Source organism: Gallus gallus, chromosome 2, assembly GCF_016699485.2.
Source record: "Gallus gallus isolate bGalGal1 chromosome 2, bGalGal1.mat.broiler.GRCg7b, whole genome shotgun sequence".
NCBI classification, from domain to species: Eukaryota; Metazoa; Chordata; class Aves; order Galliformes; family Phasianidae; genus Gallus; species Gallus gallus.
The window spans coordinates 40,542,193-40,564,716 of record NC_052533.1 but is presented as its reverse complement, the minus strand read 5'-3'; the positions used below and the strand labels follow the sequence as shown (position 1 = coordinate 40,564,716).

Sequence of the window (22,524 nt, the reverse complement as noted above, 5' to 3'; positions counted from 1 at the left end):
GTTCATTCCACTACCCTAATATTGAATGAAAGAGTTGACTTGTAATGTTCTGAGACTACATCCAAAAACTATTGGTGCTATGGAACAAAATTCTAATAACTCAAACTACATTCTATGTGAAGGTCATAGATATTTTTCTGCTACAGTCTATAGCGTACTTTGACCGTCCTCTCAGTTTTTAAAGATCCTATTCAGTTGGTTGAAAAACAGAGCTAGCCACCTTAAGCTTCTTGAATAGACCATGGTAGGAATTGTCTGCTCTTTTGAGCTCAGTTTATCTGACCCAGTTTGGATGTATAGTTCAAGACGAGCTGGGTAGTTACTTGGGCTCCACTGAGGAAGCCTCAGCTGACTCCAGCGTGCCGGTGTCAGTGTATGCCTGTAGGCATTAGCTTAGTTGGAAGACCATCTACTTAGAGGTCCTAAAAAAGTCTCTTTTCTTGAGGTGTGGCATGGATCCAGGACTGCTCAGTCCTACCAGGAAGTAGACCAGTGGCTAGTTCAGAGTGTGGAAGCAGGATTTGAGGCATCAAGGTGATTTCTCTTGGAGCTACTGGAATATAAATCATCTATTGGTGATTTCTGAGAGGTCAGGTGAGGATTTTATCTGTGGACTTACAGAAATGAATATATTTTTATCTGAACTTTTTGGTTTTGACAAAAAATGATTCCTTGGCCATTAAAAATTGCACAGTGTAAATGAAACATCTATATAGAAATGAGGCTGTCTAAGAGGAGGATTTTGTCTCTAGCATTACAAAATGACCCGTGGCTGCTATGTACTTGTGCAGTCCGTCTGCTTTTAGAGTCCTTCAGCAGCAGTTGGGCAGAGGCGCAGCATGCAGGCTGAGAGGTTACTTAGAATCTGGTAGAGCTGAGCTGGAATCTTTGTCATGGGTTCCCTCTTCCCTCTCGTGGTAAAGATGACAGCATGGCAGGAGAGGCTCATCTTCAAGTTCAGGGCAATGCCGAGCCCCTTTCTCGGTGCCCAGGCAGGCCGCCCCCTGCAGCAGGGTCTCGCCGTGTTTGTGTAAGGCAGGATGGAGGGGGCCTCCAGTGGCATGGGCTGGCAGGGGCTGTCCACCTGCAGCAGGGCAGGCTAGAGGGTCGGCAGAGAGGGGGGCTGCTGCAGCTGCTTGTGCAGCCTCTGCTGGTTGGTTATGGCAGGGGAGGAGCCATGATGTAAAATGGGCTCTGCTAATCTCCTCCTCTTTTTTGGCACTGCGACCATGTCTCGGGTGTCTTCGATGGCGAAGGGGTCGTCCATTGCCAGAAATGATCTTTTCCTGCTCCCCTGCACATCTAGGTGTTTTGTTTTGCATTTGTGTTTGCCTGATGGTTTTTCCCTCTCTGCCGGTTTAGGTTGCAGAGGTTCAGGCTGGAGCCTGTCCTTTTTGCCCGTGTTGGGGCCTTCTGCCTTGCAGCTTTCTTGCCCTGTGTGATGTTGGGCAGCAAGAGGTGGAGCTGAAGCACAGCTCAGCTGAGCCTTGTTTGAGCTGCTGCAGGAGAGGCTATTTGCATACAGAGATGGTTGGAATGCAGGCAAGCCTCTGCACCTCTTCTTGGCCACTGGGACAAATTCCTCATGCTGTTTGCCTGCAGTGTTGTCCGTAAGGCTGATGTCTTTTTCTGGGCTGTTGTTGTATTGCTTCCGCTTCTGCCCAGGTGGCCGTGGATGTTGGCTGTGCTGTGGTGGTGGCTGATCTTCTGCCTTCTTCTCCACCGAGCGTCTCTTTGAACAGCCTTTCTCTTTTGAGCGCTCTTTTCGCTCTGCAGTCTGGAATCATAGAATTGCTCAGGTTGGAAAAGGCCTTAAAGATCATCAAGTCCGACTGCAACCTAAGCATACTACACTCACTGTTAACAACCCTCCGCTCAATGATGTCCCTGAGCACCACATCCAAACCGTTTTTGATGGTTTTGGACGACACATCCAGGGATGGTGACTCAACCACCTCCCTGGGGAGCGTATTCCGGTGCTTAACCACCCTTTCCGTACAGTTGTTTTTCCTGATAGCCTAAACCTCCCCTGGCACAACTTGAGGCCATTTCCCCTCATCCCGTCACCTGTCAGCAGTGAGAAGAGTCCAGCCCCGCTCTCGCTGCAGTCACCTTTGAGGTATTTGAAGAGCGCAATAAGGTCTCCCCTCAGCCTCCTCTTCCCCAGGCTAAACAGCCCCAGTTCCTCCAGTTGCTCCTCGTAGGGCATATTCTCCAAGCCCTTCACAAGGCTTGTTGCCCTTCTTTGCACCTGCTCCAGCACCTCAGTGTCCTTTCTGTACTGAGGTGCCCCAAACTGAACACAATACTCGAGGTGGGCCTCACCAGGGCCGAGTACAGGGGTGGGATTCCTTCCCTAGTCCTGCTCGCCGCTCCATTCCTGATACAAGCCAGGATCTTGGCCACTTGGGCACACTGCTGGCTCATATGCAGCCAACAGTCCATCAGTACACCAAGGTCCCTTTCCAGCAGGCAGCTTTGCAGCCCCTCCTCCCCCAGCCTGCTGGGTTGCCTGGGTCGGTTGTGACCAACATGCAGGACCCGACACTTGGTCACATTGAAACTCATACGGTTTACCCTGGCCCATTGATCCAGTCTATGCAGGTGCCTGTGTAGTGCCTTTCTCCCTCCTGGCAGGTCAGCGCTCCCTCCCAGCTTGGTGTCGTCTGCAAACGTACTGTGGGTGCACTCAATCCCCACATCAAGCTCATTAATAAAGATGTTAAAGAGAAGCGGCCCCAGCACTGAGCCCTGGGGGCCACCACTTGTGACTGGCCGCCACGTTTGCCAGTCTCCAGTCCACCGGGACGTTCCCGCTTAGCCAGGACTGCCAGAGGTTGATGGAGAGTGGCTTGGCACCCACAGCCGCCAACTCCCTCAGCACTGTAGGGTGCAGTCCATGTGGCCCCGTGGGCTTGGGAGCATCCTGCTTTCAGAGCAGGTCCAAAACCACGTCACCATGGATTATGCAGGGCCTATTCTGTTCCCCATTCCTCTCTACCAGCCCCTGGCCGAGCTGCATCCAATCTGCGTGTGGCTCAGTTGTCACACGCTTGGATGGCTCACATACATAACCAGCAGAGTTCACCGTTTGTCTCACCTGCTCACACCGCTTGTCTGTGCTGTCGGGTGTATTTGCGTGCCTGGTGTTAAGGCTGAGCCGCATTACCCTGAAGCACAGCTCGTCGATGTCATATTGCAGGCTGTTGATCATCTCTGCCAAATGTGGTGCCAAGCGGCAGCAGCAAAGGCAGCTTTTGGTCCGCTCTCCTCACTTGCTGACCCTCGCACGAGCGCTTCGAAGAGTTTTGTGTTGGTTTTGGTGGGCTGGTTGCCGTGATCGGAACCCCGGCGTGGCAACCCCGTGCATCGTCCCACCCATCTCTAACTGCCCTAACTGCTCCTGTCTTGTCTAGCCCGAGTATGAGTTTGGCATCAGGGTTTACAGTGTAAAAAGAAACTGTGACAATCGGTTGTCCCTCCTTGCCGAGTCAGTGATGAGCTCTCTCTCGTTAGTTATTTTCCAATGTAGCTGTTCTGCTGTGCTTTGTTTGAAATAATGTTTGTGTGTGGATGTGTTCTCTGAAACAAGGAAAAATGTGAAGTAGAAACAAACTGATCTTCATCAGGTGTTTCAGTTTGCACCATGAGTTCAGCCCAACCAGTCAGTACAGACGGTGCCTCCAGCCTCCTGTCCTGCTTCTTAGCCACTTTGTCTGGTATTTCTAGTTATCTTAGTATCGTGGTATCTGGTCTATCTTGGTGGGTGAAAAACTGAACGTGAGCCAGCAGTGTGCTCTTGCAGCTTGTAAAGCAAATGGTGTCCTGGGCTCCATCGTGAGAGGGGTGGCCAGCAGGGACAGGGAGGTGATTGTCCCTCTCTGCTCTGCCGTTGTTACCCCTCATGTGGAGTACTGTGTCCAGGTCTGCGGCCCCCAGTACAAGAAGGACAGGGAGCTGTTGGAGAGGGTCCGCATGAGGGCCACACAGCTGATCAGAGGGCTGGAGCACCTCTCCTACGAAGACAGGCTTGATGATCCTTGAGGTCCCTTCCAAGCCAAGCCATTCTGTGATTCGTGCCTTACTGTTAACATTTTCTCAGCCTTTGGCCATTTTGCAAAATGCTAGATTTGAGTGCAGATGCCCAGCTTTGAGACGTGATTCTGCAAGTAGACTTGGAAAGCGTTTGAATTCACTGGTAAATATGTGTCCTTTCCTTTCAGATACTGTAGATGTTTCTCAGTACAGCCACGTTTTTAACAAGCTATTAAATGCCTGTTTTGAGAGCAAGAACCTCGGGGTCTTGTCTTCTGCTGTAGACTTCATGCTTTCCAAGAATATAGCTGTTGATTTTTTCTTACTTAGAGGACTAATCACAGGTTTGGGAAGAAGTTGTTTGTGGAGTAAAGCTCGAACCTACTACAAAAGTAAGTTGCTTTTCAACCATCCTTCTCTGGTCTTCTTTGGGTAACGTTAACAGCTCAGTATGTTGGGGTGAAGCGGGTGAGAGTATACGTTGTAAGAGGAAAACAGCATTTTGTGTCAATGTTGGGAATTTCTTTTTATCCAGAATGTTTCTTGGGAAATACACATCAGTGGATACCACTTGGCACAAAATAAATGTACTTCTGATGAAATTAAATGACCAATTTCAGAATTTCAAAATGTGAAGCTTGACGTGTTTAAAATGGTCGTCATCTTCACGTTTCCATCTAGGCAGACTAGATCTCTCTATCCTCCTGTTTGAAGCTTTAATTATTGCTAATCATTGTTAAAGGCAACGTTTTACAGCAGTGATTGTTGTGAGTAAATACTTCTAGTTGTCTTCTCAAACCAGGCCATTTCACAGATGGAACAGCAAAGTCCATTAAGATGTTGTGGGGTTTTTTTTCCCACATTCTTAGCCACGTAAGGAAGAAAACAGGTCCACGTTTGGTATTGGTAATCCTAATTTCTTACATTTCTGCATTTATTCTCAGCTGCTTTGTCGTTGGGTTGCTACCCCCCGCTGGAGGGAAATCTACGTCACAAAATACTGCCAATTCCTTTTTACGTGTCTGAAGTTGAGATGCTGTTGGCCATTGAGTTATTCCTCGTTTCAAATGCCAGTGATATTCAGAGTCCAGGAGCTACTACTCAGAGTTTTCAAATAGTACTGAAAAGGTATGTTGTCAGATACGTACCTTCTTGTTTTGTATGTAGCAGTGTGACCAAGAGATTAGTAAGAGGTGTTATTTTCTCTTGGCTGAGAAAGAGAATCCTTGTTTCTAACCTTATTTTAGTCCTTTTTTTTTTTCCGAACCGGTTAAAGTGCAGTACACGTTTTCGGTTTTGTTTCTCATACGTGTAGCAGAAAAACAGTTGTTCCCGAGTGATGCTGGCCTGTGTTTCCTATGTGAATGTATATTTTCAAAACCGGGGTAGGTTCATATCTCAGTAGGCGAATCCTGGTATTGCAGGTAAGCTCTGGGGAAGGGCACAGTCTGAAATGCAGACCTGCTGTGCACTGGTGTTAAATCCCGTTACATTTCAGTACTGTGAAAGATGTTAAAAATATGACTTTTTCCACCTGTCCAAATTCTTCAGAATGATCAGCTAAAATTTGTCTAGAAATCAGCATCTGTCAGAAGTGAACAGGGAGCATTAGTGTGATGATCTTGTAATCTTGCTGCCAACGTAAAGCATGAGGCACGGGGTGTGCGCGTTGCCTAATTTGGTATTTGTGGAAATTCACTTTCAGATGTGAAGACCAGGCAGTTAAGAATAGCAGTGACTATCAAGCAGGAAGGGAGAGACTTATCCTGGCTGCTCGTCTATCTGATCCAAAGCTCTTTCTTCGGCACATGACAGTGAACGTTAATATGGAAGAAGTGTACAGCTTGGAGCTCACATCTGCTCTCAAATGGCTTAAGGAGAATATGAAATGGGCGGGCAAGGTCTGGCTGTTCCAGTAGTCATAACTTAGCTAAAGTCTTTTGAGGGTTAGTGCTTAAGCAGTCATTGTTAAGAAGAATAAAAAATACCAAAGGCAGTGACCAACCGCTGTGTTCAGACTGTACCTTACCAACTTAGAGCAAGGCTTCAAAACTCGGTTGTGTTTTTAAATACTTCTATTGGTGGTAATGCAGATGGTAGGAGAGAGAGTAATTTTTTTCCCCAGCTATCTGGACTGTCGTACCAGTTTATGTAGGTGTTTTTAATGGCACCACTAGATGATGAAAAAGCTGTATCCTTAGAATCTGCACTCTCCTTTTTTATGGAGAATCTCAGACGTTGGTTGTGTGTTTCTACTTTTATTAAGTGAAGGGTTTTCCCACATTGCTTGATAGTTTGTAGAAATAACATGTTTCCTTTTGTCTTATTTGTATTACTTTGTGAGGATATTGTCCCATCCGTGTGCTCCTTAGACCTTTGATTTCTTATCCCAAAAACCCATTCAAAAAGTAGCGAAAGTGAAATCACTTCAAAATCACAATTTACCACAGTAGACGGTGCTTACAACATTGGTGCTAACAATCAGATTTCTTTATTTCTTTCATCTGAATCTGAAGACATTTCTTTAAAGCCTCATACCTCAGAATTTCTCTTGAGGAACAGCTGACACTTAATTCAAATTGTCTTTGAGTTCTGCCATTTGGTATTCCCCCAGATGGCTCTGCCATTTGCAAGGCTATCCACTTGGTCAGATCCACTAATGATCTGCTGCTTTATTTCCTGGTAGCTGAAAGGCTGGACAAGAAGTGATCAGTTTTCAGATGAGAGAACTAATGTTCTTCCAACCACTCCAGTAGTAATGGCAAGAGCATTTTTGGCAGATGTCAACAAACCGAATGAGCAGTGTAGTCAACAGTGAGACACGAAGTCATTTTTGCTAATGACTTTCTTGTGAAACCCTTTGTAGCTTAATCTTGCTTGGAACTAGACAGAAGCTATCTGAACCTCAGCTAAATCCCCCATTTCTGTAAGCAGTGCCAGATGTGGCTAATACTGTGTTTGAGAGATGTTGAAAGACAGCATAGTGTTAGTAATCCTTATGGAGTCAAAGCTTGTGCTGTTTTAGAGACAGCATTATTTTTCCATTGTAAGTAACCCTGAATTTTTGCTGAGATCATCCCCAGAAAAAAAAAAAGTAAAGTAAAGTAAAGAAAAAAGAACTTCCTGTATATTTTGGAGGTTGGTCATTGACATTGTAGCTTAGCTTGGAACAGTGGAAAGTTTATGCAATGTTTTGTTTCCATCTTCTGAGTATGGTCTTCAGCTGATGCGGTGCAATCTCAGGCATGTCTTATATTAACAGGCAAAGCAAGCTCCCCACATCATTGCTCAGAGGTTAAGAAGAGGTAACTGATGCATCCGAATCCAGCTTTCTGTCAGTACGGTTTTTCTCTCTATCACCAAGATAAACAAGTAGGCAACTCAAACAGGTTTACTGTAAGTCTTAGGCTTCACACTTTTTGAGTCCACTCGGAATACTGTAGAAATCTGGTCTTTCTGATGTGTATCAGGACTTGAAAAAGGTTTACTGATCAACATTCTCAGTACCATTTTGGCAACAGGAACTCCATTGCTAAATAAGATGTAACGGGTGAGCAAAACTCCAGTGCTGAATGAAAGGAGCCGGAAAGGATGAAGAAGTGTTCCAAAGGAGAAAGTTAAGTACAACAAAAACGATACGGTTTTGCCAAGTCAGCTACCATAGACAGTACCCATCTATTTTCTTTGCCCCAGGTATAAGTTGCTGTTTCTTAGTAGGTGAAAGAACCTCTGTGTTAGAAATAAAGCAACTCCTTTATTAGTTTTATTTTCCTCCGTGTTGGAGACAAAACGTACACTTGTTTGCAGATGGAGAGAGAAAAATGTGGGAAAAAAATCCCATGCTGCACTTAGTAGCTACATCTAGAAGAGCTGTGCTTCTGCAGTGCTTTTTTAGTTACAGTGTATGAGAAATGTCTTTTTTCTCTATGGAAACCTTTTGTCCGTTTTCACTGATTACAGTGTATATATTTTGGAAATATTACTTTTGTAGGTATGGACAGTTTCTCACAAGGAAAACGGAATAATGTCGTTTGGCAGACTTGGAACAATTTCGTTTCAAAGCACTGATAGTTTTGAGGGTATTTTGAAACCCCCATCTTTGTTGGAAGTGAGAGGTTGGAAATCGAAGCTTGTTGGTTTATATGATGTTTCATATTGTAGTAGAGGGGGGGAGGGAGGGTCATTCTGGAGGAATTGTTAAGATGTTAATAAATGTTTTATTCCTTGTGTGAAATATCCCCAATGTCTGTGAATCAGTGTCATCATTGAAATATTTAATTCCATTCCTATCCATGTAATTGATATTCGTAGGTATGCCAGGGAATAAGCCAATGGCAAAGGAGAAGTGAAGAGTTCATAACTACTACAGGGAAGTGGAGTATGATATGCTGCGTGAGGAGGTTAAGAGTGTGTGAAATCAGTCAGACTATGCAGTTTTTCACCATTCCATAGCACGTGACCTAGCAAATGCTTATGAAGAAACGGGGCTGAAGCTCCCAGCTGTGGGTATGGCCAGCTTCCAGTTGTAACTGCAGGCTGGAGCGGAGGATATGTGGACAGCCCTATGTGCTGTGCTCAGCTCAGTGAAGAATTCTAGTAGGATGTTAGTGAGACGTTTACATGAGGAGAAATGTTGAAGTGAGATTTCTCTGATAGTGTGATTCTCCAATGGGAAGCATAACAGCTGTAGGTGTGCTGCAAGTTAAAAGGCTCGGCGTCTTTGCGTGTTGCGTTATGGGATGAAACGGGTGAGGAACGGATGCGGGATTATTACTCAGAGTTATGGGAGCGGTTGCTGCTTTTAATGGGTCAGGTACGAAACCACTGGCTCTTCTGTGTGTTTCACCTCATCCAGAATTAAAGCATTTTGTCAAAGCGTTCAATGCCAGCGGCAATGGAGGGGGTAGGGGAGAGAATGCTCCTTGGAAGGTGACCCTGACCCATGTAAATTTCCTTTGAGCACGGTGAAATTTGGTGCCCAAGGAAGTGGAGGCCTGGAGGATTGCAGTGTTTCTTCCCCCCTCCCAGTATAGTCATGTTGCAAATACAGCTTTTGAATATTAAATTTTTATTCAATAAAATAAGAAGTTACTGGCTTTTCGGAACAGCCTCACTGAAAGAAAAAACTCAGAAGTATATACATGAGTAGAAGGTGTTCTATAAAACATCAATCTCCTAAATTTGCTATTCAAGTTTATCTAAATAAATACCTAGACATTTATACACACACATACATTTATATACACGGCTTACAGTTCATTCCACTACCCTAATATTGAATGAAAGAGTTGACTTGTAATGTTCTGAGACTACATCCAAAAACTATTGGTGCTGTGGAACAAAATTCTAATAACTCAAACTACATTCTATGTGAAGGTCATAGATATTTTTCTGCTACAGTCTATAGCGTACTTTGACCGTCCTCTCGGTTTTTAAAGATCCTATTCAGTTGGTTGAAAAACAGAGCTAGCCACCTTAAGCTTCTTGAATAGACCATGGTAGGAATTGTCTGCTCTTTTGAGCTCAGTTTATCTGACCCAGTTTGGATGTATAGTTCAAGACGAGCTGGGTAGTTACTTGGGCTCCACTGAGGAAGCCTCAGCTGACTCCAGCGTGCCGGTGTCAGTGTATGCCTGTAGGCATTAGCTTAGTTGGAAGACCATCTACTTAGAGGTCCTAAAAAAGTCTCTTTTCTTGAGGTGTGGCATGGATCCAAGACTGCTCAGTCCTACCAGGAAGTAGACCAGTGGCTAGTTCAGAGTGTGGAAGCAGGATTTGAGGCATCAAGGTGATTTCTCTTGGAGCTACTGGAGTATAAATCATCTATTGGTGATTTCTGAGAGGTCAGGTGAGGATTTTATCTGTGGACTTACAGAAATGAATATATTTTTATCTGATCTTTTTGGTTTTGACAGAAAATGATTCCTTGGCCATTAAAAATTGCACAGTGTAAATGAAACATCTATATAGAAATGAGGCTGTCTAAGAGGAGGATTTTGCCTCTAGCATTACAAAATGACCCGTGACTGCTATGTACTTGTGCAGTCCGTCTGCTTTTAGAGTCCTTCAGCAGCAGTTGGGCAGAGGCGCAGCATGCTAGCTGAGAGGTTACTTAGAATCTGGTAGAGCTGAGCTGGAATCTTTGTCATGGGTTCCCTCTTCCCTCTCGTGGTAAAGATGACAGCATGGCAGGAGAGGCTCATCTTCAAGTTCAGGGCAATGCCGAACCCCTTTCTCGGTGCCCAGGCAGGCCGCCCCCTGCAGCAGGGTCTCACAGTGCAAGGCAGGATGGAGGGGGACTCCAGTGGCATGGGCTGGCAGGGGCTGTCCACCTGCAGCAGGGCAGGCTAGAGGGTCGGCAGAGAGGGGGGCTGCTGCAGCTGCTTGTGCAGCCTCTGCTGGTTGGTTATGGCAGGGGAGGAGCCATGATGTAAAATGGGCTCTGCTAATCTCCTCCTCTTTTTTGGCACTGCGACCATGTCTCGGGCGTCTTCGATGGCGAAGGGGTCGTCCATTGCCAGAAACGATCTTTTCCTGCTCCCCTGCACATTGAGGTGTTTTGTTTTACATTTGCGTTTGCCTGATGGTTTATCCCTCTCTGCCAGTTTATGTTGCAGAGGTTCAGGCTGGAGCCTGTCCTTTTTGCCCGTGTTGGGGCCTTCTGCCTGGCAGCTTTCTTGCCCTGTGTGATGTTGGGCAGCAAGAGGTGGAGCTGAAGCACAGCTCAGCTGAGCCTTGTTTGAGCTGCTGCAGGAGAGGCCATTTGCATGCAGAGATGGTTGGAAAGCAGGCAAGCTTCTGCACCTCTTCTTGGCCACTGGGACAAATTCCTCATGCTGTTTGCCTGCACTGTTGTCCCTAAGGCTGATGTCTTTTTCTGGGCTGTTGTTGTAGTGCTTCCGCTTCTGCCCAGGTGGCCGTGGATGTTGGCTGTGCTGTGGTGGTGGCTGATCTTCTGCCTTCTTCTCCACCGAGCGTCTCTTTGAACAGCCTGTCTCTTTTGAGCGCTCTTTTCGCTCTGCAGTCTAGAATCATAGAATCGCTCAGGTTGGAAAAGGCCTTAAAGATCATCAAGTCCGACTGCAACCTAAGCATTCTACCTTCACTGTTAACAACCCTCTGCTCAATGATGTCCCTGAGCACCACATCCAAACCGTTTTTGATGGTTTTGGACGACACATCCAGGGATGGTGACTCAACCACCTCCCTGGGGAGCGTATTCCGGTGCTTAACCACCCTTTCCGTACAGTTGTTTTTCCTGATATTCAGCCTAACCCTCCCCTGGCACAACTTGAGGCCATTTCCCCTCATCCCGTCACCTGTCAGCAGTGAGAAGAGTCCAGCCCCGCTCTCGCTGCAGTCACCTTTGAGGTATTTGAAGAGCGCAATAAGGTCTCCCCTCAGCCTCCTCTTCCCCAGGCTAAACAGCCCCAGTTCCTCCAGTTGCTCCTCGTAGGGCATATTCTCCAAGCCCTTCACAAGGCTTCTTGCCCTTCTTTGCACCTGCTCCAGCACCTCAGTGTCCTTTCTGTACTGAGGTGCCCCAGACTGAACGCAGTACTCGAGATGGGCCTCACCAGTGCTGAGTACAGGGGCAGGATTCCTTCCTAGTCCTGCTCGCCTCTCCATTCCTGATACAAGCCAGGATCTTGGCCACTTGGGCGCACTGCTGGCTCATATGCAGCCAACAGTCCATCAGTACACCAAGGTCCCTTTCCAGCAGGCAGCTTTGCAGCCCCTCCTCCCCCAGCCTGCTGGGTTGCCTGGGTCGGTTGTGACCAACATGCAGGACCCGACACTTGGTCACATTGAAACTCATACGGTTTACCCTGGCCCATTGATCCAGTCTATGCAGGTGCCTGTGTAGTGCCTTTCTCCCTCCTGGCAGGTCAGCGCTCCCTCCCAGCTTGTGTCGCCTGCAAACGTACTGTGGGTGCACTCAATCCCCACATCAAGCTCATTAATAAAGATGTTAAAGAGAAGCGGCCCCAGCACTGAGCCCTGGGGGCCACCACTTGTGACTGGCCGCCACGTTTGCCAGTCTCCAGTCCACCGGGACATTCCCGCTTAGCCAGGACTGCCAGAGGTTGATGGAGAGTGGCTTGGCACCCACATCCACCAACTCCCTCAGCACTGTAGGGTGCAGTCCATGTGGCCCCGTGGGCTTGGAGGCGTCCCGCTTTCAGAGCAGGTCCAAAACCACGTCACCATGGATTATGCAGGGCCTATTCTGATCCCCATCCGTCTCTACCAGCCCCTGGCCGAGCTGCATCCAATCCGCATGTGGCTCAGTTGTCACACGCTTGGATGGCTCACATACATAACCAGCAGAGTTCACCGTTTGTCTCACCTGCTCACACCGCTTGTCTGTGCTGTCGGGTGTATTTGCGTGCCTGGTGTTAAGGCTGAGCCGCATTACCCTGAAGCACAGCTCGTCGATGTCATATTGCAGGCTGTTGATCATCTCTGCCAAACGTGGTGCCAAGTGGCAGCAGCAAAGGCAGCTTTTGGTCCGCTCTCCTCACTTGCTGACCCTCGCACGAGCGCTTCGAAGAGTTTTGTGTTGGTTTTGGTGGGCTGGTTGCCGTGATCGGAACCCCGGCGTGGCAACCCCGTGCATCGTCCCACCCATCTCTAACTGCCCTAACTGCTCCTGTCTTGTCTAGCCCGAGTATGAGTTTGGCATCGGGGTTTTCAGTGTAAAAAGAAACTGTGACAATCGGTTGTCCCTCCTTGCCGAGTCAGTGATGAGATCTCTCTCGTTAGTCCTTTTCCAGTGTAGCTGTTCTGCTGTGCTTTGTTTGAAATAATGTTTGTGTGTGGATGTGTTTTCTGAAACAAGAAAAATGTGAAGTAGAAACAAACTGATCTTCATCAGGTGTTTCAGTTTGCACCATGAGTTCAGCCCAACCAGTCAGTACAGACGGTTCCTCCAGCCTCCTGTCCTGCTTCTTAGCCATTTTGTCTGGTCTTTCTAGTTATCTTAGTATTGTGGTATCTGGTCTATCTAGGTGGGTGAAAAACTGAACGTGAGCCAGCAGTGTGCTCTTGCAGCTTGTAAAGCAAATGGTGTCCTGGGCTCCATCGTGAGAGGGGTGGCCAGCAGGACAGGGAGGTGATTGTCCCTCTCTACTCTGCCGTTGTTACCCCTCATGTAGAGTACTGTGTCCAGGTCTGCGGCTCCCAGTACAAGAAGGACAGGGAGCTGTTGGAGAGGGTCTGCGTGAGGGCCACACAGCTGATCAGAGGGCTGGAGCACGTCTCCTACGAAGACAGGCTTGATGATCCTTGAGGTCCCTTCCAAGCCAAGCCATCCTTCTCTGGTCTTCTTTGGGTAACGTTAACAGCTCAGTATGTTGGGGTGAAGCGGGTGAGAGTATACGTTGTAAGAAGAAAACAGCATTTTGTGTCAATGTCAGGAATTTCTTTTTAACCAGAATGTTTCTTGGGAAATACACATCAGTGGATACCACTTGGCACAAAATAAATGTACTTCTGATGAAATTAAATGATCAATTTCAGAATTTCAAAATGTGAAGCTTGACGTGTATAAAATGGTCGTCATCTTCACGTTTCCATCTAGGCAGACTAGATCTCTCTATACTCCTGTTTGAAGCTTTAATTATTGCTAATCTTTGTTAAAGGCAACGTTTTACAGCAGTGATTGTTGTGAGTAAATACTTCTTGTTGTCTTCTCAAACCAGGCCATTTCACAGATGGCAATAAATGAAATGTCTATATAGAAATGAGGCTGTCTAAGAGGAGGATTTTGTCTCTAGCATTACGAAATGACCCATGGCTGCTATGTACTTGTGCAGTCCGTCTGCTTTTAGAGTCCTTCAGCAGCAGTTGGGCAGAGGCGCAGCATGCTAGCTGAGAGGTTACTTAGAATCTGGTAGAGCTGAGCTGGAATCTTTGTCATGGGTTCCCTCTTCCCTCTCGTGGTAAAGATGACAGCATGGCAGGAGAGGCTCATCTTCAAGTTCAGGGCAATGCCGAACCCCTTTCTCGGTGCCCAGGCAGGCCGCCCCCTGCAGCAGGGTCTCACAGTGCAAGGCAGGATGGAGGGGGCCTCCAGTGGCATGGGCTGGCAGGGGCTGTCCACCTGCAGCAGGGCAGGCTAGAGGGTCGGCAGAGAGGGGGGCTGCTGCAGCTGCTTGTGCAGCCTCTGCTGGTTGGTTATGGCAGGGGAGGAGCCATGATGTAAAATGGGCTCTGCTAATCTCCTCCTCTTTTTTGGCACTGCGACCATGTCTCGGGCGTCTTCGATGGCGAAGGGGTCGTCCATTGCCAGAAACGATCTTTTCCTGCTCCCCTGCACATTGAGGTGTTTTGTCTTGCACTTGCGTTTGCCTGATGGTTTTTCCCTCTCTGCCGGTTTAGGTTGCAGAGGTTCAGGCTGGAGCCTGTCCTTTTTGCCCGTGCTGGGGCCTTCTGCCTTGCAACTTCCTTGCCCTGTGTGATGTTGGGCAGCAAGAGGTGGAGCTGAAGCACAGCTCAGCTGAGCCTTGTTTGTGCTGCTGCAGGAGAGGCCATTTGCATGCAGAGATGGTTGGAATGCAGGCAAGCCTCTGCACCTCTTCTTGGCCACTGGGACAAATTCCTCATGCAGTTTGCCTGCACTGTTGTCCCCTTGGCTGATGTCGTTTTCCGGGCTGTCACTGTACTGCTTCCGCTTCTGCCCAGGTGGCCGTGGATGTTGGCTGTGCTGTGGTGGTGGCTGATCTTCTGCCTTCTTCTCCACCGAGCGTCTCTTTGAACAGCCTCTCTCTTTTGAGCGCTCTTTTCGCTCTGCAGTCTGGAATCATAGAATTCCTCAGGTTGGAAAAGGCCTTAGACTGTAGGCTAAGTTCTAATTGCAGGCTGGAGCGGAGGATATGTGGACAGCCCTGTGTGCTGTGCTCAGCTCAGTGAAGAATTCTAATGGGATGTTAGTGAGACGTTTACATGAGGAGAAACGTTGAAGTGAGATTTCTCTGATATTGTGATCAAACTTTTAATTACCAAAATATCAATGCAGCACTCCTCAGCTTCGGAAAATATGTCTCTATGTGTAGGCAGAGCTATTACAAATTCACATTTTTATCCTTTCACTTTCTCTGGGTGTCTTTTGCATCTTTCTCTGCTTTGTTGCACATCTCAAGTCTACAGTTTTCAGTCTTACCCATTCTGCACAGCTCTTCTAATATGACCTGTATCCTAATTAGTATCAAAACCTCATAGTGACGCTTTTGGCCTCAGAGCTTCTGTGCCATAGGGTGTAACGAAGCTGGAGAAGCTGATAGCACTGTTTGACTATCTTCAGGCTGAGGATCAGGACAGAAATACAGGGCCAGTGAGAAAACAGGCTCTGTTACTGTCTGTAGCTACTTTATTGCAGTGCTGAAAAGTTTTTTTCTGGTAGGAGTAGAAAGCCAGTCAAATACACTTTCACATCTTAATTTTATCTTCTGAAAACCATGCTTTCCATGCAGAAATGTGTGTGTCACTTCATAGAGATCATTTGAACGTATAGAGTACTCATTTGCTTCTACGGCCCCACTGCTTTCTGCTGCCACGTATACACGCCTGGACTCTGTTCCTGCAGAGGTGTGTCATGAAGAGCAGGCACGCCAAGCCCGCAAAGGAGAATGAGGCCAGATAAAGCCTTCTTGCTAGTCCCCCTGAGTCTGGTGGCAGTGTTCTTAATCAATGGTGAGACTTCGGACTAGAAGTAGGAATTCTTTCCTGTACTCAGAAGGGTTGGTGAAGGTCGTTGTCCTGGATCTGCCCAGTGGAGCAGGTATCTGGCAGCATCACCTGCTGCTTCTCTCTGCCGGTTTATATTTTCCCTTCCTGAGTTTAAAGAAATCCCAGGTGGAACAAACAAATGAAGAGCACACTTTTCTGCTGAATCAATTCAATTTATTTTCCCATCTGCATAATTACGCAGCCAATTTGCTTATGTCACCAATGGCTTCAATTGGGAGGCAAAAACGTGCTGCACGTTATGAAAAGTATGCAAATCCCCCAAGGGTTGTGAGACCGTTAAGTTGATTTAGAGCTTGACTGAGCTACAGATAGTTCCTAAGCCTTGTCAGTCCTCTTTTTAGCCTTTTCTGCTCAGAAATGCAGTGGGTTGTATGCAAATAGCTGCACTCCCTAACAGTTAATCTCTCTTTGTTCTTACACTCTGCAGCAATAGATATTTTCCTCATCTTTCCCCAACAGGGAGATCCTGTTGCGCTGTGCGGTTAGAGAATTTGGGGGGACCAAAGAAGTTTGTGGAGCAGTGTGCTTTTTGAAGCTTACTGGTTTTAAGTTGTGATGCACATTGCATTGAAAAAACTAGTTCCATATTTTCTATGGGGATTTGTTAGAGAAATGCATTCAAAAGTGGAATGAAGCAATGCTATGGAGTTTGTGTTACTCCTAAGCTAACAATCTGGAGCTCGGTTCTTACAGAAAACCATGAAGCTGATGTTAGAGCCATTGCTTCTACTTCCTTTTGAGAGACAAAATACAGATTCAATCTGAGATTTCACCATCGAATGGGTGGCCGTAAGGACATGACAACAGAGGAGGTTCATTGTTTGAACATTTGATTTCCAGAACCATTAAGTAAATAAATAAATAAATAGATAAAAAGACTTGAGAACGCAGAAGGTTTATGACTCAAACATCTTTCCAGAACTGCTCCTCAGGTGCCTCTTGTTCAGGTCTCCCTGCAGGGCAGGGGCAGCCACCTCTCATCTCCTCAGGACAGTTTCTCAGCGGCAGCGTTCAAGCAGTTGTGGATCATCTCTCTTGAAGCGTGAGTGAGAGCAGAAGAGTAACTAGAAGATGCGAAGGTGAAGAGTTCGTTGCTATCAGTTTGGGACTTAAAGACACTAAGGTAGAGGGAGTAAGAGTTTTGATTGCTAAAGACAAATATGGGTATTAAAAAGGTCTGTTGGTCAGATCAGTCCTACAGCTTAGGCTGACTACAACAAGATCCGTTGCAAACATGTGCTGATTTATCTTTTCATTCTGTGGGATCAAAGTTCCATATAAGGAAGTAAGACGTAATTGCTGAAGACCAATCTAATCATACAGTCATTAAGGTTGGTTCAACCTTGGATATAATCCAGGTCTATTTTATCCATATTTCTCCTATTCAGCAATGTTACCTCTGCTACACCTGGAAACAGCCAGAGAAAGAAGTGAAAATCAGAACATTTACTGTCACCCTCATCTTCTCTGTTACTGGGGCATGTTTTCTTGGAACCTCCATCCCTCCCACCAGAATACTGTCAGCATTGGTTGCTGTGTGGAGAAAAGTGACATATCTCCATGAGCAGCAACTGAGGGAGGCCTTTTGTATTAGTGGCGTATTCTGGTGCATCTATACAGATTTAAGTTGAAGAATAAAAGCTTTTCGTGCTTTTAGTCCAAAAATCTCTCACAGGTCCTTTCCTTCCCAGTACTCCACCCTTAAAGCAGCTCAGTGCTGGTTCTCTGCCCGCCTGGGTTGCCGTTCTGCGGAATGAAGGGGTGCGGAACGGATGCGGGATTATTACTCAGAGTTATGGGAGCGGTTGCTGCTTTTAATGGGTCAGGTACAAAACCACTGGCTCTTCTGTGTGTTTCACCTCATCCAGAATTAAAGCATTTTGTGAAAGCGTTCAATGCCAGCGCCAATGGAGGGGGTAGGGGAGAGAATGCTCCTTGGAAGGTGACCCTGACCCATGTAAATTTCCTTTGAGCACGGTGAAATTTGGTGCCCAAGAAAGTGGAGGCCTGGAGGATTGCAGTGTTTCTTCCCCCCTCCCTGTATAGTCATGTTGCAAATACAGCTTTTGAATATTAAATTTTTATTCAATAAAATAAGAAGTTACTGGCTTTTCAGAACAGCTTCACTGAAAGAAAAAACTCAGAAGTACATACAAGAGTAGAAGGTCTTCTATACAAACATCAATCAACTAAATTTGCTATTCAAGTTTATCTAAATAAATACCTAGACATTTATACACACAAATACATTTATATACACCGCTTACAGTTCATTCCACTACCCTAATATTTAATGAAAGAGTTGACTTGTAATGTTCTGAGACTACGTCTGAAAAGTATTGGTGCTAAGGAACAAATTGCTAATAACTCAAACTACATTCTATGTTAACTTCAGAGATATTTTTCTCCTACAGTCTGTAGTGTACTTTGACCGGCCAAATGTCAGAAGTTTAACAGTTTTAAGTCGTAGAAATAATACTGCGCTGTTCTTTGTCACAGAAGCAGAGTGGATCACCAATGCAGCACGGTGGCCCTGCAGTGAAAGTGACATCGTCCGCCGACATAACCTGTTGTTTTCAGTCATGCACAAATACCTGAGGCAGAGTTGCTACAGGCAGGCATTTGAAGTTCTGCAGAACTTGCCAGGTTTCCAAAATGGCTGTGGTAGGTAAAGAGGCATCCTGTGTTAAGATGCAGCAGGGCAGGCTAGAGGGTCGGCAGAGAGGGGGGCTGCTGCAGCTGCTTGTGCAACCTCTGCTGGTTGGTTATGGCAGGGGAGGAGCCATGATGTAAAATGGGCTCTACTAATCTCATCCACTTTTTTGGCACTGCGACCATGTCTCGGGTGTCTTCGATGGCGAAGGGGTCGTCCATTGCCAGAAATGATCTTTTCCTGCTCCCCTGCACATTGAGGTGTTTTGTCTTGCACTTGCGTTTGCCTGATGGTTTTTCCCTCTCTGCCGGTTTGGGTAGCAGAGGTTCAGGCTGGAACCTGTCCTTTTTGCCCGTGTTGGGACCTTCTGCCTGGCAGCTTTCTTGCCCTGTGTGATGTTGGGCAGCAAGAGGTGGAGCTGAAGCACAGCTCAGCTGAGCCTTGTTTGAGCTGCTGCAGGAGAGGCTATTTGCATGCACAGATGGTTCGAATGCAGGCAAGCCTCTGCACCTCTTCTTGGCCACTGGGACAAATTCCTCATCCAATTTGCCTGCACTGTTGTCCCCAAGGCTGATGTCATTTTCTGGGCTGTCGTTGTATTGCTTCCGCTTCTGCCCAGGTGGCCGTGGATGTTGGCTGTGCTGTCGTGGTGGCTGATCTTCTGCCTTCTTCTCCACCGAGCGTCTCTTTGAACAGCCTTTCTCTGTTGAGCGCTCTTTTCGCTCTGCAGTCTGGAATCATAGAATTGCTCAGGTTGGAAAAGGCCTTAAAGATCATCAAGTCCAACTGCAACCTAAGCATACTACACTTACTCTTAACAACCCTCCGCTCAATGATGTCCCTGAGCACCACATCCAGACGGTTTTTGATGGTTTTGGACGACACATCCAGGGATGGTGACTCAACCACCTCCCTGGGGAGCGTATTCCGGTGCTTAACCACCCTTTCCGTACAGTTGTTTTTCCTGATATTCAGCCTAAACCTCCCCTGGCACAACTTGAGGCCATTTCCCCTCATCCCGTCACCTGTCAGCAGTGAGAAGAGTCCAGCCCCGCTCTCGCTGCAGTCACCTTTGAGGTATTTGAAGAGCGCAGTAAGGTCTCCCCTCAGCCTCCTCTTCCCCAGGCTAAACAGCCCCAGTTCCTCCAGTTGCTCCTCGTAGGGCATATTCTCCAAGCCCTTCACAAGGCTTGTTGCCCTTCTTTGCACCTGCTTCAGCACATCAATGTCCTTTCTGTACTGAGGTGCCCCAAACTGAATGCAGTACTCGAGGTGGGCCTCACCAGGGCCGAGTACAGGGGCGGGATTCCTTCCCTAGTTTTTCTCGCCGCTCCATTCCTGATACAAGCCAGGATCTTGGCCACTTGGGCACACTGCTGGCTCATATGCAGCCAACAGTCCATCAGTACACCAAGGTCCCTTTCCAGCAGGCAGCTTTGCAGCCCCTCCTCCCCCAGCCTGCTGGGTTGCCTGGGTTGGTTGTGACCAACATGCAGGACCCGACACTTGGTCACATTGAAACTCATACGGTTTACCCTGGCCCATTGATCCAGTCTATCCAGGTCCCTGTGTAGTGCCTTTCTCCCTCCTGGCAGGTCAGCGCTCCCTCCCAGCTTGTGTCGCCTGCAAACGTACTGTGGGTGCACTCAATCCCCACATCAAGCTCATTAATAAAGATGTTAAAGAGAAGCGGCCCCAGCACTGAGCCCTGGGGGCCACCACTTGTGACTGGCCGCCACGTTTGCCAGTCTCCAGTCCACCGGGACATTCCCGGTTAGCCAGGACTGCCAGAGGTTGATGGAGAGTGGCTTGGCACCCACAGCCGCCAACTCCCTCAGCCCTGTAGGGTGCAGTCCATGTGGCCCCGTGGGCTTGGAGGCGTCCCGCTTTCAGAGCAGGTCCAAAACCATGTCACCATGGATTATGCAGGGCCTATTCTGTTCCCCATTCCTCTCTACCAGCCCCTGGCCGAGCTGCGTCTGATCCGCGTGTGGCTCAGTTGTCACACGCTTGGATGGCTCACATACATAACCAGCAGAGTTCACCGTTTGTCTTACCTGCTCACACCGCTTGTCTGTGCTGTCGGGTGTATTTGCGTGCCTGGTGTTAAGGCTGAGCCGCATTACCCTGAAGCACAGCTCGTCGATGTCATATTGCAGGCTGTTGATCATCTCTGCCAAACGTGGTGCCAAGCGGCAGCAGCAAAGACAGCTTTTGGTCCGCTCTCCTCACTTGTTGACCCTCGCAAGAGCGCCTCGAAGAGTTTTGTGTTGGTTTTGGTGGGCTGGTTGCCGTGATCGGAACCCCGGCGTGACTTCACAACCCCGTGCATCGTCCCACCCATCTCTAACTGCCCTAACTGCTCCTGTCTTGTCTAGCCCGAGTTTTGCATCAGGGTTTACAGTGTAAAAAGAAACTGTGACAATCGGTTGTCCCTCCTTGCCGAGTCAGTGATGGGATCTCTCTCTGGTTTGGATTTGTTGATCTTTTGTTTTCTGTAATTTGCCCTCGATTCAGTGCAGTACTTCGTAGCCCACCTCTGTCTAAATTGTTAAAATCCCTTCAGTCCCTTAGACAAATCTAATCATACCATCATTAAGGTTGGAAAGACCACTGAGATCATCTAATTGATCGATTAACCCATCACCACTATACCACTAAACCGTGCAACTCAGTGCCACATCCACACAGTTCTTGAACACCTCCAGGGACGGTGACTCCCCCACCTCCCTGGGCTGCCTGTGCCACTGCCTCACTGCTCTCCCTGAGAAGAAATTCTTCCTCATATCCAACCTGAACCACAGGTGAACTGCCTGAACTGCCAAACCTGGTGCAGCCTCTCTTGAGGCTGTTCCCTCACACGCTATCAAGCATGGGTATTAAAAAGGCCTATGGGTCAGATTAATCCTACAACATGGGCTGACTAAAGCAAGACGTGTTGCAAATATATTGAAATAAATAGACTAATCATACCCTGATTTATGTGCCTTTAGGTCCCATTGGTTCAAACTTGGTTATAACCCAAGTCTATTTTATCCCTATTTCTCCTATTCAGCAATGTTACCTCTGCTACACCTGGAAACAGCCAGAGAAAGAAGCGAAAATCAGAACATTTACTGTCACCCTCATCTTCTCTGTTACTGGGGCATGTTTTCTTGGAACCTCCATCCCTCCCACCAGAATACTGTCAGCATTGGTTGCTGTGTGGAGAAAGTGATGTATCTCCATGAGCAGCAACTGACGGAGGCCTTTTGCATTCATGAGGTATTCTGGTGCATCTATGCAGATTTAAGTTGAAGAATAAAAGCTTTTCGTGCTTTTAGTCCAAAAATCTCTCACAGGTCCTTTCCTTCCCAGTACTCCACCCTTAAAGCAGCTCAGTGCTGGTTCTTTGCCCGCCTGGGTTGCCATTCTGCGGAATGAAGGGGCGCGCATGTGAGTGCTGTGGTAACATTTATGTTTGCACTGAAAGAAGAGTGGTGATCTGTTGTTTTAGGGGTATTTCTCCAATGGAAAGCATAACAGCTGTAGGTGTGCTGCAGGTTAAAAGGCTCAGCGTCTTTGCGTGTTGCGTTATGGGATGAAACGGGTGAGGAACGGATGCGGGATTATTACTCAGAGTTATGGGAGCGGTTGCTGCTTTTAATGGGTCAGGTACGAAACCACTGGCTCTTCTGTGTGTTTCACCTCATCCAGAATTAAAGCGTTTTGTGAAAACGTTAAATGCCAGCACCAATACTACTGTTCTTTCCGTAGAAAAAAAAAAAAAAGAAAAAAAGAAAAAAAAAAAAAGTGGGTTTTGTTAGTGTGTTTCCTTAAAGATGCAGGCTAGCTTTGCGCATGTAAAGGCCCGAAGGCCTTAAGTTACCGTCAGTTATGCATTAACACTGACTGTGGCGGTACCCGCGGCCTGCCCTTCGCGCGTCACTGCGGGGATGGGCGGGTGGCGGACCTCAGCGCGGCGCCATCACCCCCCAGAGCGCCCGCTCCCCACAGCCCTGAAGGCGACACGGCCGCGCCTGCGCGGGCGCCCCCTCAGCGCTGGGGGACGGAGCCGAGCGGTGGGATGAGAGCGCGTGCGCGCA

At 47.5% G+C, this 22,524-nt stretch overlaps 3 protein-coding genes across 4 annotated transcripts; 1 reads left to right on the top strand and 2 right to left on the bottom strand.

Moving 5' to 3' along the window:
• Positions 1–1,099: 1,099 nt before the first annotated feature.
• Positions 1,100–3,231, bottom strand: LOC101750511 (BCL-6 corepressor-like). Its single transcript, XM_040695998.1, has 2 exons — positions 3,101–3,231; positions 1,100–1,777 (listed from the first exon to the last, which is right to left on the bottom strand). The coding sequence occupies exons 1-2, from the start codon at positions 3,212–3,214 to the stop codon at positions 1,100–1,102; spliced, it is 792 nt and encodes a 263-aa protein (XP_040551932.1). The 5' UTR covers positions 3,215–3,231.
• A 125-nt stretch (positions 3,232–3,356) lies between these two features.
• On the top strand, positions 3,357–6,040 carry LOC121106513 (protein TOPAZ1-like). 2 transcript variants are annotated; one of them, XM_040696306.2, is made up of 4 exons: positions 3,357–3,490; positions 4,224–4,427; positions 4,980–5,163; positions 5,741–6,040. In XM_040696306.2, the coding sequence occupies exons 2-4, from the start codon at positions 4,325–4,327 to the stop codon at positions 5,952–5,954; spliced, it is 501 nt and encodes a 166-aa protein (XP_040552240.1). In that variant the 5' UTR covers positions 3,357–3,490; positions 4,224–4,324; the 3' UTR covers positions 5,955–6,040. The 2 variants fall into 2 exon arrangements, with proteins under 2 accessions (XP_040552240.1, XP_040552239.1); XM_040696305.2 differs by having other exon boundaries at positions 3,383–3,511.
• An 11,686-nt stretch (positions 6,041–17,726) lies between these two features.
• On the bottom strand, positions 17,727–22,482 carry LOC107049140 (BCL-6 corepressor-like). Its single transcript, XM_015281780.4, has 2 exons — positions 20,497–22,482; positions 17,727–19,170 (listed from the first exon to the last, which is right to left on the bottom strand). The coding sequence occupies exons 1-2, from the start codon at positions 20,608–20,610 to the stop codon at positions 18,493–18,495; spliced, it is 792 nt and encodes a 263-aa protein (XP_015137266.2). The 5' UTR covers positions 20,611–22,482; the 3' UTR covers positions 17,727–18,492.
• Positions 22,483–22,524: the final 42 nt, after the last annotated feature.

Bases quoted from the DNA above. Each gene is read 5' to 3' on its own strand.
- LOC101750511 (XM_040695998.1), bottom strand. From the start codon at position 3,214: ATGATCAACAGCCTGCAATATGACATCGACGAGCTGTGCTTCAGGGTA. The intron at 1,778-3,100 runs GTGAGACAAACG...CTATGATTCCAG, and splicing joins CAGACAAGCGGTGTGAGCAG to ACTGCAGAGCGAAAAGAGCG.
- LOC121106513 (XM_040696306.2), top strand. From the start codon at position 4,325: ATGCTTTCCAAGAATATAGCTGTTGATTTTTTCTTACTTAGAGGACTA. The intron at 4,428-4,979 runs GTAAGTTGCTTT...ATTTATTCTCAG, and splicing joins AGCTCGAACCTACTACAAAA to CTGCTTTGTCGTTGGGTTGC. The intron at 5,164-5,740 runs GTATGTTGTCAG...ATTCACTTTCAG, and splicing joins TTTCAAATAGTACTGAAAAG to ATGTGAAGACCAGGCAGTTA.
- LOC107049140 (XM_015281780.4), bottom strand. From the start codon at position 20,610: ATGATCAACAGCCTGCAATATGACATCGACGAGCTGTGCTTCAGGGTA. The intron at 19,171-20,496 runs GTAAGACAAACG...CTATGATTCCAG, and splicing joins CAGACAAGCGGTGTGAGCAG to ACTGCAGAGCGAAAAGAGCG.